Source organism: Carcharodon carcharias, chromosome 5 (assembly GCF_017639515.1).
Source record: "Carcharodon carcharias isolate sCarCar2 chromosome 5, sCarCar2.pri, whole genome shotgun sequence".
Taxonomy (NCBI): domain Eukaryota; kingdom Metazoa; phylum Chordata; class Chondrichthyes; order Lamniformes; family Lamnidae; genus Carcharodon; species Carcharodon carcharias.
Window position 1 is genome coordinate 193,457,215 of NC_054471.1, and position 16,621 is coordinate 193,473,835.

General features: G+C 42.9%; 1 protein-coding gene across 8 annotated transcripts in view; it reads right to left on the minus strand.

Moving 5' to 3' along the window:
• dtnba (dystrobrevin, beta a) overlaps positions 1 to 16,621 on the minus strand; it is a 464,573-nt gene that overhangs the window by 91,935 nt on the left and 356,017 nt on the right. For all 8 annotated transcript variants that reach the window (XM_041188318.1, XM_041188316.1, XM_041188314.1 and 5 more), the window contains one exon: positions 5,248 to 5,344. In XM_041188318.1, the coding sequence (XP_041044252.1) occupies positions 5,248 to 5,344 (97 nt within the window). The remainder of the gene's footprint in view (positions 1 to 5,247; positions 5,345 to 16,621) is intronic.

The window sequence follows — 16,621 nt, forward strand, 5'->3', positions numbered from 1 at the left end:
TTGTACCAAGCAAGAAGGGAGTAGTTTGGGGGGGCGGGTGCAGATGAGAGATTGGATTCGTTCTCCCAATCACTTTCAATGACACATGCTGCAAATTCTGTGTGAACAATGAGTCAGGAAAAGATGAAGCTTGGGTGTAAAGAATGGTCATTGACTGCCATAGTGAAGGGTTGTTGGCTTCATGAACAGTGCTGAGCAAAGGCTATAGTGTCTTCAAGAGATAAAGGAGAAAACTGGAAAACAGGACTGTATAATCATAGGGACGTAATAAAAAAAACATGCATTTATATCGCGCCTCTAATGTAGTAAAACATTTCAATAGAGCCACCTAGGGAAATAATATCACAAGTGATCAAAATCTTGGTCAAAGAGGCAGGTTTTAAAGAAATGTTTCGGGAGTATAACTAGAAGAATAAGCATACAGATTACAGCTTACTTAACACTAATCCATTACTGAAAACCTATGCACATTAGCAGATTGCGCAAAGCCATTTATTTAATTTAACATGTTTCATTTGTTACCTTTTCATCAACAACACACACCCTTGGCTTGGCATGCCCCATTCTACCATACATAAAGAATAAAAGGAACATTTTGTTTTTGGAATGCTGGAAAAATAATGAAGACAACTGGATGGTCCACTGCACTACGCTTTTATTCTTGGACCAAGATTCAAAACCAGTCCTAAACTGAATGATGAATAAAATTCCCCTCTGTTGGGTCTTATGTGAAATGATTTCCAGCTGATTCATTAGGTATGGGCTCTCAACATTAAGTCAGCAATCTGATTCAGAGATGCCACAGGATGTGGGAAATGGAAAGATTAATCAGAAGGGAAGTTCTTCTGAGGTTGTTGAGGGCAGGAATATAGGCACTTTACTGTGTATTTAACCATGAGCAGGAATGTGATGTTGATAAGAGGGTGGCAAAAGTGTAAAACCTTGAAATCCCACTGTGTGCGCCATACATCTAAAATAATTTTTTTGGGGTGATGTTTTAATTAAGTTAAATATGTGCACCTTTGTTAAATACACATATGCATATAGTTAAACAACATGAATTTCTAATATCTCGTGGTGGTTATGATACTTCCTGGCTCTTGGCTTCAATATCGCAAGAGTACTATTGGAGGAACCTCACCCTCCAAGAGGAGGTTGGAATTTACTGAATGGTCATAATATGATTTTCAGGTCTTTAAAGCATAGTCTCTTGAAATGTCATTTGTGCTGAACATATAAAATCTATGTATTTCCTGCAAAGTAATTCTCTTTTAAAATCCTTCAGGCACTTTTAGACAGATTTACACTGTTTTGTTTGAATAATTTGCAATGCTGAGATTTAAATATGTACGTACCTCAGTGAAATGACACATAGATCCATGAGCACATCATCTTGCTGTGTGGATGCATATATTCATGTATGTCTCACAGCAAGATTCCACCAATTTAAGCTAGAAAGCTACCTCCATACTTTTTGATTTTAAGTCATGTGCCCACTGTTTGCTGATAGTTTAGCAGCCCAGAAAATATAAAAGTGAGGGGGATGCCTTATAATCTTTAAAACTGACAGCATTACAGAGTGCTTTAAAATACATTCACTTTAGTACATGTGCCATGAATAAATCAACAATGATCAAGGAATAAGCTATCAGCCAGATTCTGACAATTTATTTTGTTTTCCTGTTCTCTCTTTTCCTTTTCTGAAGCTGGTGCAGCTAATTTTGTTCACACTGTAAAGCAACGACCACATTTTTCCCAGATATTACTGTGGGAGACTTTCAAACAGGTTTATGTTTGTGTGTATGTTTCTGCGTGTGTGAATAATGTAAGCAAACTGCAGATTGTTAGACTGCAAGGTTTGAATCATCAAAGGGGTTAAGCGTAAAAAAACAGGTATTTGAAATGCTAATGGCCAAGCTAAGTAAAATGGAATTTGCATTTTTAGATAAGGTGGGGGGGGGGAGGTTGTTGGCTTTTCAAAGGGACACAGTAATATGTTTACAACTAATAAGATAAATAAGTCAAAGTTATTATGCTTATTTTTCCCAAAAACGTTGGCCATAAAAAATTTTCATATTCTGGGAAAAGCACGTCCCAAAGTCAGGTGGAAGCAATGGGATTTACAGATCAAAAAGGGAGAAAATATATTTAAAGAAAGATGGAAAGCTGTATGTGGTGTGGCCATGTGAGATCTTGAAAGGTGCGCTGTATGAAACAGACTGTAAAAACAGCCTCTAGCCACTCTGGAGAAGTTTGCTGTTCCAGTAACGAAGGTTGTGTTAAAAGCCTTGGTGTTTCATTGTCAAGTGAGAGGCAGAAAGAAACTATGACATACCTCCCTTATAGAAACAGTGGGTGCTCGTGGTAATCTTGCTGGATGTTTTATAGATTAATAATCTATTTTGGGCTGTTAGCTGAAAGGGGTGTATAGATGGGAGTCTAGTTAAGTAGAAATTTTAGGAACTGTTATAAGACTAAATAACTGTGTAATTGTAATCTTGCGCGTGTGTAACCTTTTTCTTTTCTTAATAAATGTTTAATTTAATCTTTAAAATCTCTAAAAGTAATAGCGGACTTGTTAATTCTGACTTCAGTGCACAAACATTCTTGTAATAAATACAAATTGTAAACCTGTTGTGGTAGCATGGCCAAGTTTCCCTCTGGGATTTAGTCAGCCTGGCACATAGTACCTGCACATCATAACAAAATCCAACCAGTTTTGAGTTCTGTGGCCCTTAACATAGCTCGATCACATTGTTCACTGTTTATTTGTATTTTTACAGGGAAAGCAGTCCTGGCACCAATGTCATTTGTCTCCAAGACAACAAGCAGCCTTAACAATGGCAAGTACCTTACACCATGACAACATTGCTGAAGCCACGGTAAACAAACCTGACTTTCAACGTATCTTCTGAAAAGTTAATTCCAATTAGTGACAGTGTAAAAAATTTCAACATCAGGGTCTGGATTCTTTTCGATGATCACATCCAATGTTGCGGTTTGTAAAAGGCAGCAGGGAAGGAAGCAGGAGAACTAAGGTGTTTCAGCAACAGATGGACTGAACTGCGATAGAGAAGGCTGATGTTAGAGGTCGAAGCAGGCAGCCTTTCTGATGGAGAGGGCACAGGGATGGAAAGCTCAGCTCCAGTTCAAACAGGATGCCAAATTGCTAACAGTCTGGATCAACCTGATTTACTGACCAAGGAGTAAGATGGAATTGGTGACGAGGGCTGAAGGCAATGACTTCAGTCTTCCCGCTGTTTAATGAGAGCAAATTGTGGTTCATTCAATTACTGCCCAACCATCTTCCTCTGCTCTGTAATAAAACCACCATTGCAAAGTCCCCTATCATTAGCATCGCCATGGTTAACATCTTCACAATTAAAAACTAACCAGAAGTTTAATGGGACTACTGATATCAAAATAATAGCTACACAAGCAGGGCAGAGTCTGGGTGCTCTGCAACAAATGGTTCATCTCATGATCCCTCAAAGCTTTTCTACCACTTAAAAAACTCAAGTCAGGGGTGTGTTGGAATATCCACCAGTCAAGAAACTTAAACACCATCCACAATGGATGTTGTTCATTGCCTTTGCTCATTGATTTAATATTCTCCATTGTCAGGGCACTGTGGCTGAACTAAGTAACACCTGAACAATATATTGCAACCTTACTTCAAAAGCACTGCCCAGTCCTTTGAATTTTACCATTGAGAAGGAGAGCAACAGCAAGCTCTTGGGGTAACATTAGTTCTAATTTCCCCTCCTAAATACGTTTACTGTGATTCTTTTTTTTGAGGGCATGGGTGATTTCTTTAAGTACATGGCCCCATTAATTTATTTTGCAGAGCCACACACACAGAGTAATTTAAAGGGGCCAATTTCTGCACATGGGGACTTTCAGATTGCCATGCAGAATAAAGGGAACATTGCCTCTAAGTCACACAGTGCCTAGAATTGAAGCAGCGTTGTTATTCCATCATTGTTTCCAGATCAAAATCCATACCTCACACTGTTATGGAATCACCATCATAACAAGGACTGCAGTGGTTCAAGAAGACCCACTACAACCTTCTCAGGGCACCTAGGGAGAGGCAATGAATATTGCCTTATCTGAATCACCAATATCCTAAGAACAAACACAGAAGGACAAGATGTTAAGGGCTATACAAAAGTGAGCATAATTGCAGCTTCACTCGCTGGAGTAATTAATAATTTCACAGATCTGTGAAATGAAAATCCACAGCAGAATGAAATAAACACCTTTGTAGAGATTCTTGCTGGCAATTCCAATCGAAATTCATTTAAAGGATCATTCTTGGCAACAGAAACCTTTTAGCCAGGACAATTCTCCAAACGTTTACCTGAAAGGTTTTCATTGCAGGTTTTCCAAGGAAAATGTTGGCTGGGATATTCTGTGGGGGGTTCCCAGTGTAAATCTGCAGAGAGTTCAGCCGAATCTCAGGGGAAACAGTTTCAGCTGGAGCTACACTGAGAGAATCACCGCGGAATCTCAGGGCCATTAACACACCAACGCTAGAGTTCTGTGCATTTATAAAACTTCCAATTACATCTGATTTGATGCAGGCTACAGAGGTCAAAAATCTGAAATCAACATTGCACATTCTACATAGAAAACATGGCTGTGGGCAGACAACTGAGAAGGAAGCTGAAATGTTGTAAAATAAGGTTCAGAAAATGTATGAAGATGAGCTATCGGTGTTTGTTTAGGCAATGATGTAAATTTCCCCAATTTTGAAGCTATTTCTGTGTTTTTTTCTCCTAGCTGCTCTGCACCGAACTGCTGGGAGACTTGCAAAAGGACCATAGGGTGGCACCCTCTAACAGGTGCTGTCAGACTCGACATTGCTTGATAGCTGCATAACTGCGTTTTGCAAGCTCACTGCATCGGGGTGCGAGTTTGACTCCCAGTATGAATATTGTCTCACCATTTCACGAGACAGTGTTTCATCACAATTCCTCAGAAGGAAACCATCCATCCCTGGTTAGCTGAAGAGTTCACTTTGTTACAGGGAATACCACAGAAACACAAATCTAAAAAGGCCTGCACCATTATTTTTGCAATTATAATGCAATGAATTAATAATGTGAACAGCAAATCGGTAAATGAACTACGTGAGTGCCAAGAACAAAGCCCAGCCAGAACAATAAAACAGGGGAAGAAAATCCACTATCCACACAGGAGATGAAGGATTCAGTCTATGTTGCAGCAGGGAACAATTCTTACCTTCAGCAGCTTCATTAGTCCTTCAAGCTGCACCATCAGCTCACGACGACTCTCTTGTAAGGCTGACATCCGCTGCTCCAACTCGTCTTTTCTTTGCCTGTTGAATGAACAGACAAAGAAATTAAGCCCCGTCTCTCTCAAAAAACACTGGGGAATTCAAGCACTCAGACTGTCTGGTTCAGTACCACACTGTGTATCAAAAGCAGCTTCAGCACTCCACTGCAACGCAAACAAAAATAATGCCTCTTGTCAACACAGCTATAACGTTAGATGACAATTCATTCATTAAAGATGAATTGTACCAAAAAAATTATGTGCACTATTTTAAAATGCTCCTCACACTTAGACGGCGTCAATAAATTGGGATTAAAAATCGCACATCTTATTAATGCCTGTATAATGGTAACCAAAAGTAACATCTCTTTTATGATGCTTTGTGAGTATAAGGGGTGGCATGTTGTAGGTGTGCAGGTGAGGATTATCTTTGATTAAAAAAAAGTCCTCTAGCAAGAAAAATACAAATAACAGCTGATGCAATGAAAAGAAATGAAGGCTTTTTCCTGCAAATACCAGCAGATTTCAGCTCGTGAAGAACTAGCTGGTTGGTTACTTATTCATGAGGACAGATACTGCTGATAAAAATCTGCTGTCATAAACCAAATTGGAGTGTGGATCGGAAAACAGACCCTAACTGAGAGCCAATTAGCAGAGTTGGGGGCCACATAGCCCATTCCTCTCAAAATTTCTCTGAAAACCACTAAATTCAAAATTTATTTTAAAAATGGCTACTTGTTTTAGACTGATAGAACAACAGTTACAAGCAAAAATTTAATTGAATAGTGAACTGTTTTTCATTATAAAAGGGATAAAGTAAATATTGTTACAAGAAGTCCTTTATGCTGCATTTTAAATTGTGAACAGTTAGAAAGAATAGTTATATTAACAAACTGGATTCATGCCAGGTTGCAGTGAAGATTATTTCTGCCAGTCTAGTTGTGTTTGTGTATATATTGCTCTCACTCACAAATGCTGGCTGCTTGCTTGTCTCTCACCTTTTCTCGATAATAAAATACCGAAAGAACTCATCACTTTTCTGCTGCATCTCAAAGCAATCCACACACCTCACCCATTCAGGTCAACACAAAACCACTTGCATTAAGGCCATCACAGCTTCTCCCAAATCAGTAGACCACAATTTTGCATAAATTGAAAAAAAGAGCTTGGTTTGAAATGTTAGAATTAAGGGATAAGCATTAAAAAAATAGGTTTATGCTCCAACTGCAACTCCAGGAAAATTATAAATTCCTAACCAAATTAAAGGTCTAACTGCTGCTGATTACACCTGTGTTTGCGTCAATTCTGAGCAATAGATTTCCTGTTCAACTCCATGGGTTGAATCATTGCTGAGATCTGGAAAACCCAACCAGCGGGCTTTCAGGTCATGAAAACTGCACGCCCGACCAATGTGTGACTTTGCATGCCATTTTGTGTGCATGAGGCCTGCCTCGGTTCCCGAACACAGCAGCCAAGTTCCAACATTGTTTAAAGGCCCCCTAAACCTTATCCCTCACCTCCCACAATCCCCACCCACCCCCATGCCCCCTCAAACTGCCAATGCCACATACCCCCTTCATACCCCCATGTATCTTCTATGCCTCCTCAGATCACCCATGCCACCTCTATGCCCCCATAGCCACTCACACAGTATGCACTATGTACATTCTTTACCAGCCATGCAATAGCAATAGGTATTATTTTAAAATCATTGAAAAACATTAAACCTCTAGCAATCTAAGAAAACCCTAAATGCAAACACACTGTCATGAACAAAAAAACCCAAAGGGAAAATAGCTTATCTTTAAATGCCTACTAGGTTTGTAAACAAACAAGAAACCATATCAAAAACATATTCTGCTATTATAGGCACCTAACAGTTTCAAAAGTTTCTTACTGAGCTGAAGCTTTTGAAACCCAACCAAACATTCACAATGAGGCAGCTGTCATAACAAAAGCTTCCACCTCCATTCACAGAAGAGATATCCGTTTCCATTTCAAAGCAGAGTGCCCATCAATCAATAAATTTTTTCAACCTTCAGAAGCAGATTTTTTTTTTTAATAAAAAACAGCCAGATCTGGCAGTCTAATTAAATCAAGGCACAAAAATCATGACAGCATCATTTTACATTTTTCACTGCATTATGGTACTTTCTCCCTTGCAGAAGTACTATAATGCATGTGAACAATTACACAATGCTGATCAATGTAAGGGGCAACTTAGCTTTCCAGGACAGATTCCTATGCTGAATTGCTGCATTAAAATACAGCACCTAATAGTGACATTTGAAGGTGTGAAAACATTTTACACTTACCTTTCAGAACGTTTCAGACTCCTCAGCAAACCTTCTATTTTCTTCACAAACTCTCAAACCTGACAGTCTTTTAATGGGCTTCTAAAACCCCACGCCACCAAATAAAAATGGGGAAATTCTCCTCAGCGGGGCCAGGTGTGTTTTATATACACTAGGCATTCCTGACTGACAAAAAGCCAAGAGGAAAATTGCGCGGGGTCAGGAATACAGAGGAAAATTAGATATCCTCCAAAAAATAAACATGTGGCCATTCGGGCACAGAAACAAGCCTCCCCAGCCAGACAAAAATTCAGCCCGATGGCTTCAGTTTAAGAATCAAGGTTACGTAAAGCTCATCTTCATGAACAGGAGAAGGAAAGGCCCATCAATGTTTTCTATAAAGTACTTGATCATAATGGAAATCAACACAGAATGCTTTTGCCGTGGAAAGGGCAAGTTAAATAGGCAATTTTTGAAAGGTACCTGAACTTAACTGTTTTTCACGAAAAGACCTTGGAAGAGAATAAAACTGAAATGTTGACTTTTTAAAGGAAAATGCAAAGTTAGAATAAAGCATTGAGATGAAAGGTGGACAAAATGCTATGAGCTAGACATTTAAGCAATTTTTCCAAAGTCCAGAACCAGCACCCAACTTCTTGGCCTTCCTCAATAAATGATAAAACACTTCACACCCATTTGAGTTGGGTGGATCCCCGGCCGAAGTTGCTTGGTGGATATAATCTGTCAATGGTCTTCCTTTCTCGGTGTGAACACAGATAGAAAAATGGCCAAGAGCATTCATTGGTATTGAAGCATTCAAACAGAAATTGTCAGCTTAGGCTTTCACTAGGCTTAACGTTAAACTGCAGAAGTTTGAAGCTATTTTATTTAAGGACATCCACTGATGTTGAGGAGGAGGAGTACATTCATTGTTTTGTATTGTTAGATGGAGCCAAGTTGCGCGGATTGAACGGCGTCTGACAACAACTCCGCTCTGCATGTCCACTTTCTGCTGAGAAATAAAATGTTTTTTTTTCCCAGAGCCGTGGTCTCCTAAAGTTTAAGCAAAATACTGTGGATGCTGGAAATCTGAAACAAAAACTGAAAGTTACGGAAAAACTCTACAGGTCTGGCAGCATCTGCAGAGAGAGCAACAGAGTTAGCGTTTCGAGTCCATTATGACTCTTCCTCACAACTGAAGAGAGGTAGAAATATGATGGGTTTTGTGCTGTTGAGAAAAGGGGGATATCATGTAGAACAAAAAGGTCAGGGATAGGATATAGGGCAGGGGAGATGACTCGAAACACTAGCTCTGCTTCTCTCTCCACAGATGCTGTCAGACCTGTTGAGTTTTTTGAAAATTTTCTGTTTTTATCTCCTAAACTATAACAAGTTCGCCCACTGAAAGATTGGAGGAGCACATCTGAAAGACACAATATTCAATTTTGATGTCAAAGGACTGCATTATTGCATCACCTGATTCGCTCTTGTATAAGTAGATGTTGGGAAGTGTGACAACACATGGACCATAAAGGACATGGGAGCCACTTATGGGAATGCCTGACACCAATGAATCCAAGAATGTGTTTACTGCAGATGTAAGTTTGCAATAAAAACCCTTTGAAATAAAACAGTGAGACTGCAATCCATAAACCTATGAATAAGCTTAACTATTTACAGTTTACAGTGTTATTTAGGGTAGAAGTAAAGTTTTAATAGATGGGTGTGAATGACATCAAGCCAGCGGGTGGAAGCAGGAATTGGAGCAGGAGCCATATAGGAATGGTCACCAGCATAAAGCAAATGCCAGAGTGGTTTTGGTACAGGGCCAATGTCGGTTGGAGGAGAAAAAGGAGGAAAGGAGGAGGAAAGAGGACAGATCCACTTTCCAGGGAAGATACTCCTGCTCCTCCTGGCACTCAGGTATAACATCCAGAGAATTAAAAAAAAAGGAAAACCTCAACCTCTATCTGGTCACTCTTGCCAGGTGTGTCACCAGATATGCCTCACACTTATTTTCAGTAGAAATAGGTGATGCCCTTAGGCCATGTCTTCTCCACTACCATCACAGAATTGTTACTATGTAGGAGGAGGCCATCTGGCCCAATAGAACTCTCATGTGCAAGGAGACCTTTAATGTTGTTGGCATGTACGTCCAGTTAACATTGCTCCAATTCCTGATACGCAACACTAATTAATTCCGTTTTCTTTTACAGTGAGGGTCATGGAGAGTTGACCCATATTCTCAGTTAAAGTCACACTGCTGGCAGCGGTGTGTGGAGGAAAGATTCCGGACAAACTACGGTGTGAAGTAGAAACAAAATTCGGATGTAAGTTTATTTAACGATTGCGCTCTTCTCTGCTCTGCTTTTTCTGCCCCTCTCACTGGTTGAAGTTTGGTTTGACATGGGCTATCCTTGCCCAAGTGGCTGCTGAGACAGTGAGTGCCTGCATGTTTTTATTTGTGGAGGAGCTAAATGAGTCCAGTTCAATCCTGCTCTCAGCCAACGTCAATACATGCATGCTTAAAGCAGGAGTCATTGAATAGTAATCAGGAGTGTGGATCCTGGATGGGTTTTTATGGCCTGATTGATGGGCATTGAGGTGCAAGGTAGGGAGACCTTCTTGGTCTCTGGCTCAACTAATTACTGGTTTGAGCTGTTATGGGAGCCCAGAATGTGTACACTTCATGGAGGGACACATTTATGTGTTTTAACGAACTCTGAACTCAGTATTTCAACACACTGAGTGCATTAGCTGTTAAAATGTATGCAGTGTTACTCTTTATCAGTACAATGCAGAACATGAACGCCACACGTGGAGATATATTTTCTGCTTGGTTCTTAGAAAAAGAATTGGATTGTTTAAAGTATGATGGATTAATCAGGGAATTGTTATCGTTTAATATGGCCTCTGCCAGCTTCCTACTGGAGGTTTAACTGATTTTGTTTGGCTTCTAATATCTGCGTGTGCAATCTGTACCTATTGTTTTAATCTAAAATAAAATTGCCATGTTGAGGGAAAATAAACTAAAATAACTTGTTTATATTTAGAAATTAAATCCCTAACCTGCATGAAAGTCTTAAGGGACAATTTTCCCGGATTTGTATTTATCATGCAAGGCAGCTCTGTATGTATGGTGGAAAGAAAACCCTTGGAAAGGTTCCTAGCCACAGAAGGCCTGAAAACATCTGCAGTTGGGAGCATAGTGAAGGACAGTGTCGATTTCAGTTAGTTTGTTTTGTCATTGGCCTGATTTGCTCCATTGTCAGAGCATTGTGCACACGTGGATTTTGTCTGTCTGTTGGCTTTATAAGTTCCACGTGACATGACTATGGAGAATCTCTGCAGTGTTTTTTGTGGCCGAGATCTGAAGCACAAAACTCTCCCTAAATTGGGACTAAATGCAGTTCCACTCAAAGGCTGTGGAATGGCTGGCATGGGAAATTGCAAAGTAGATATCTCACTGGTTCTGTCAGAATGGCATTCTGAGGTTTGTGCTGAAGCACATTGTTGGGCAGAGTGAATGAAGATTTACTTTGCATCTCACTGCACCATACTTGACTTGGAGTACTTTATACTGATATTGATCACCTGATATGAGAAGAATTGCATTCCTGTGCATTAGCATTCCTTACCTTGATGAATGCGAAAGAAAGGATGGGTCTCTGGAAGTTTGCTCCCTTGTACTATAGTGCTTGAGTGGAGCATAAACAACGATATGGACCATTTGAGATGAATGGCTTGTTTCTGTGTTGTACATTCTGGTCAATGGTAGGAGCACTGTATATAACCCAGCACTCCATGAGTATAAAAACACCTATTATATCAACCCTAACTAGGGGAATAGCAATGAACTACTGAACTCATCATTGTTTCCCTTATTCGAAAGTGCTTTTTTGCACCTTTCTATGATGGTACAGGTATCTTGATCTTGCAACACTTGGTGGAAGAGCGAGTTAAGGGCACTACCTACCACTAAGTAGCTTGGAACAAGAATTAGTTTCGCCATTGGATCCTCCCAAATTATGAAGTTTTAGCCTAGATTTTCTAAGTAGGCACTGGCAATGAGGAACCTCGCTTTTTGCCAGCATATAATTGGCAAATCACAGACTGAGATTCTCAGATATGCATTGGTAACAAATGAGCAAGATTGTCTGCAGCTAACGTGTTCTTAGAAACAGACTCTCTTCATGTTGTCATGGAAGCATTTTCACATCAGAACTTTTTATGTTCTATGGCTGATCTGATTTAATTCTTGAGCTTAAAGTGGCCAAGTGATTCACTTAGTGAATGGTAGCCCTGAGGGAAAGCCACAAAGCCTGTATCACAGAATTGTTACAGTGTAGGAGGAGGCCATTCGGCCCATCGTGTCTGCACTGGCTCTCTGAGCATTTTAACTTACTGCCAATCTCCTGCCTTTTCCCTGTAACCCTATACATTGTTTCTATTTAAATAATCATCCGATGCCCTCTTGAATGCCTCAACTGAACCAGCCTCCACCACACTTCCAGGCAGTGCATTCCAAACCCTAACTACTCGCTGTGTGAAAAAGTTCTTTCTCATCTCGCATTTACTTCTTTAAAGCTGTGCCCTCTGGTTCTCCATCCATTTATAAATGGGGACAGTTTCTCCCAATCTACTCTGTCCAGACCCCTCATTATTTTGAAAACTTCTATCAAGTCTCCTCTCAGCCTTCTCCTCTCCAATGTAAACAGTCCCAACTTCTCCAATCTTTCCTCATAACTGAAGTGTCTCAATCTTGGAACCATTCTCGTAAACCTCTTCTGCATTGTCTCCAGTGCGTTTAGACCCTTCCTGTAGTGTGGCGCCCAGAACTGTTCATAATATGTCAGCTGAGGTCTAACCAGTGTCTCATATAAGTTCATCATAACCTCCCTGCTCTTGTTCTCTATGCCCCTATTAATGAAGCCTAGAATACTGTATTGCTTTAGTAAGAGCTCTCTCTATCTGTCCTGCCACTTTTAATGACTTATGTACATATACACCCAGGTCTCTCTGCTCCTGCACACCCTTTAGAATAATACCCTTTATTTTATACTCTGTCTCCATGTTCTTTGTACCAAAATGCATCACCTCACACTTCTCCGCATTGGACTTCATCTGCCAACTATCTGCCCACTCCGCTGATGTATCAATGTCATTTTGAAGTTCTACATCACCCACTCACAGTTTACAATTCTCCCAAGCTTTGTGTCATCTGCAAATCGATTCTGTCCTTGAATCCTATGACACTTCCTCTTTCCCCAGTACTGCAATGCTCTCCTTAACCAAAAATGCCACCCCTCCTCCTTTTTTCTCTTTCCTATCTTTTCTAAACACCTTGTAACCAGGAATATTTAACACCTAGATCTGCCCTTCCTTAAGCAAAATCTCCGTTATTGCCACAACATCATAATCCCACATGGCAATCTGTGCCTGTAACTCCCCAATTTTATTAACTATACTCCGTGCATTCACATAGATGCAGTGTAACCCTGAATTAGACTTCATTACTTGTTCCCTCACTCTGACTCCATCTATTAACCTACTATTCTCTATTTTAGTGCTATCTGCCTCTTCCAGCATTCTGTGCACCATGGTATTACTTTCTAATATTCTCTCCTGGTTCCCACACCCCTACTGAATTAGCTTAAACCCTCCCCAACAGCATTAGCAAAATGCCCCACAAGGAACTCAAGTCCCAGCTCTGTTCAGGTGCAACCTGTCCGGCTTGTACAGGTGCCATCTCCCCCCAAGCCAGTCCCAGAGTCTCAGGAATCTAAAGCCCTCCCTGCTGCACCACTTGCAATCATCTCTCTTATCGTCCTATTTCTGTACTCACTTGCATGTGGCCCTGGGAGTAATCCGGAGATCACTACTTTGGAGGTCCTGCTTGCTAATTTTCTACCTAGCTCCCTAAATTCCGATTGCAGGATCACATCCCCTTTCTTACCTATGACGTTAGTACCAATGTGGACCACGGCCTCTGGCTGTTTGCCCTCCACATCATTGGTGATGCAGCAGCATCACCAACCCAGCATGGGAGGTGGTGGTAGCAGTGGTCAGCGCCAATGCCCTGCAAAAGAGGACAGCCATCCAGGGCCGCAAGAGGACGAAGGGTCTCATCTGTTCCACCAGGGTAAATCACTCTTCTCATCGCTCTCAACTCACACACTCACAAACCCATCGCACACCCACAGGGATCTCACACCTCAAGGGGCAACATCACTAACTCTCACACACGCCCTCACATCCTCATCAGGCTCATACCCTCTGGAGCTCACGTCCTCATCCTGTCCATAGCTCTGCTCTCCAGAGAGAGCACACAAACATTCCACGCAGTGCCGTGTGTCTTGCGCACACTCTCTCCATCTAGGAGAAGCTGGCTCACAACAGCAGGGAGAGGTCCCAGACCGGGGTGGAGTGGCCCACCTTAGGCCCCTCAACTCAGTGTGAGGAGTGCGCCATTGCGCTGACTGGTGAGAATGTGGACTGCACCACATCATCCCTCCCTCAATGCAAATTGCTCTCTCTCCTGCTTTTGACTCTGCTGCCAGGCACAAATTCTCTCTACTTTTGGTTCACAGGGAGCTCTGCCAAGCGACCGACACCCTCAGCCAGCTGGTCCCTCAGCTCTATCCAGGTCCTCGCCTCCAGCCAAGAGGACACCTCCTCCATTGAACAGCTGGAAATAAGCAGCTGGAAAACCCGTCACAGCGCTTACCCAAACTCACCATCAGAGCAGAGGCCCACACCTCGGTGGAACCTAGAGCAGGTTCGGGTTCACAATCTAGTGGTCACCACACAGATAAATGTCTGCAGCAGGAGGAAGCAGATGTGGCTGAGCACCCAAGCACTCGGAGGGCTGCTGGGGAAGAGGCTCTTGTGAGGTCCGAGTCAGATGACAAATCTCTGGACTCGGCCTTCCAACTCATCCTGAAGAATCGGCAGAAGCCATAGGAACATCATGCAGGGCTGTTGGAAGCCCTCGGCAGAGTGGCACACGAGTCGGAGGAGTGTGCCCGCCTGCTCTCTGATGAAGTAGTGTCCACATGTGCGTGTATGGAGGTCTCCACAGGAAGGATGGTGGACGCTAGGAAGACCCTGGTCCAGCAGAATGCAGAGATGCGTGTAGACCTGCACTCCGTTGTGGGAGTCACAGGTGAGTTCCTCTGTCACAACACAAGAGGGAAACGGGGCACCACGACAACCCTCCAGGTGCTCATTCCCCTCAAGGGGTCAGGCTGGGACCCCTGGGCACCTGAAAGTAGGAGGCGTGACAGCTGGACACCCCTGGGTCATCCACTGAGTAATGTCAGAGGCTGTCCACTCCCTCCGAGTCCCCTTTGCTTGTGCCCCCCTCAACCTCACCCTCTGTCACCGCAGAGGGAGCAGCCGGCCCACCAGTGACTCTGAAGGGAGAAGTGTGTGTGCGGCAGGACCTTTCGGAGCCTCGTGCCAGCGCTCTTTCCCAAACATGTGGATCCTTCCCATATCACACTCACCTCAATGTCCTGAGCATTTTCAATGCTGCCTGCTGGGGTTCGCTTTCAGTTGTCCATCTGAGCTGACCTGCATCTCCACCCACCCACTGACCGCGCTCCCATGCAGCACCTGATCTCGCCCACCATGACTTTCGTTTCACTTTCGATTTGGACAGCACGGTGCTAATTCAGTTTTACTTTCGCTCCCCCTTCCTCTACCTTCCCCCAGGCACCTATTCTCTTTCCTCCATCGTCTTTCAGCACCCCGGCATCCCCTTCCACCTCTCCTCCGTGACCTACTAGCCACAACCCTTTTCTTTCAGGGATGTCCAGGTGAACGTGCACATTCCCTTCCTTCCCAAAAATCCCACCCCCATCCACATTCACCTCCCTGACCTCCTCCTTCCCACCCCCAGGGTCTCTGTCTGCCTCCCAAGCCCCACCAACCTCCCTTGCCAGCCCTTCTATCCATACCATCGAACCCTCATCCTCCCACCCTACTGCCTCACTCTGCCCTTGGCCATCATCACCATTCCCTCATTCCACACCCACCCTCAGTTTGCTCCACAGGAGGCAGTCATGGACTCATCTGAGTCCTCCCTCGTATGATCACCTGGACATCGCCCCCTCCGGAACCTTTCCCCCCTTGGAACCCCATCCCCCCATTAGTCCTTCCCCCTTCCTGACTCCTTCCTCTATCCTTACTCACTGAATCTCTCAGTGCAGAAGAGGCCCTTCAGCCCATCGAGTCTGCACCGATACATGAGAAATGCCTGACCTACCTACCTAATCCCATTTACCAGCACTTGGCCCATAGCCTTGAATGTTATGATGTGCCAAGTGCTCATCCAGGTACTTTTTAAAGGATGTGAGGCAACCCGCCTCCACCACCCTCCCAGGCAGCGCATTCCAGACCGTCATCACCCTCTGGGTAAAAAAGTTGTTCCTCACATCCCCCCTAAACCTCCTGCCCCTCACCATGAACTTATGACCCCTTGTGACTGATCCTTCAACTAAGGGGAACAGCTTGCCCCTCATAATCTTATACGCCTCGATCAGGTCGCCCCTCAGTCTTCTCTGCTCCAACGAAAACAACCCAAGTCTATCCAACCTCTCTTCATAACTTAAATGTTTCATCCCAGGCAACATCCTGGTGAATCTCCTCTGCACCCCCTCCAGTGCAATCACATCCTTCCTATAATGTGGCAACCAGAACTGCACACAGTACTCCAGCTGTGGCCTCACCAAGGTTCTATACAACTCCAACATGACTTCCCTACTTTAGTAATCCATGCCTCGATTGATAAAGGCAAGTGTCTTATATGCCTTTTTCACCATCCCATTAACATGCCCCTCCACCTTCAGAGATCTATGGACACACACGCCAAGGTCCCTTTGTTCCTCAGAACTTCCTAGTGTCATGCCATTCATTGAATACTTCCTTGTCAAATTACTCTTTCCAAAGTGTATCACCTCTCACTTTTCAGGGTTAAATTCCATCTGCCACTTATCTGCCCATTTGACCATCCTGTCTATATC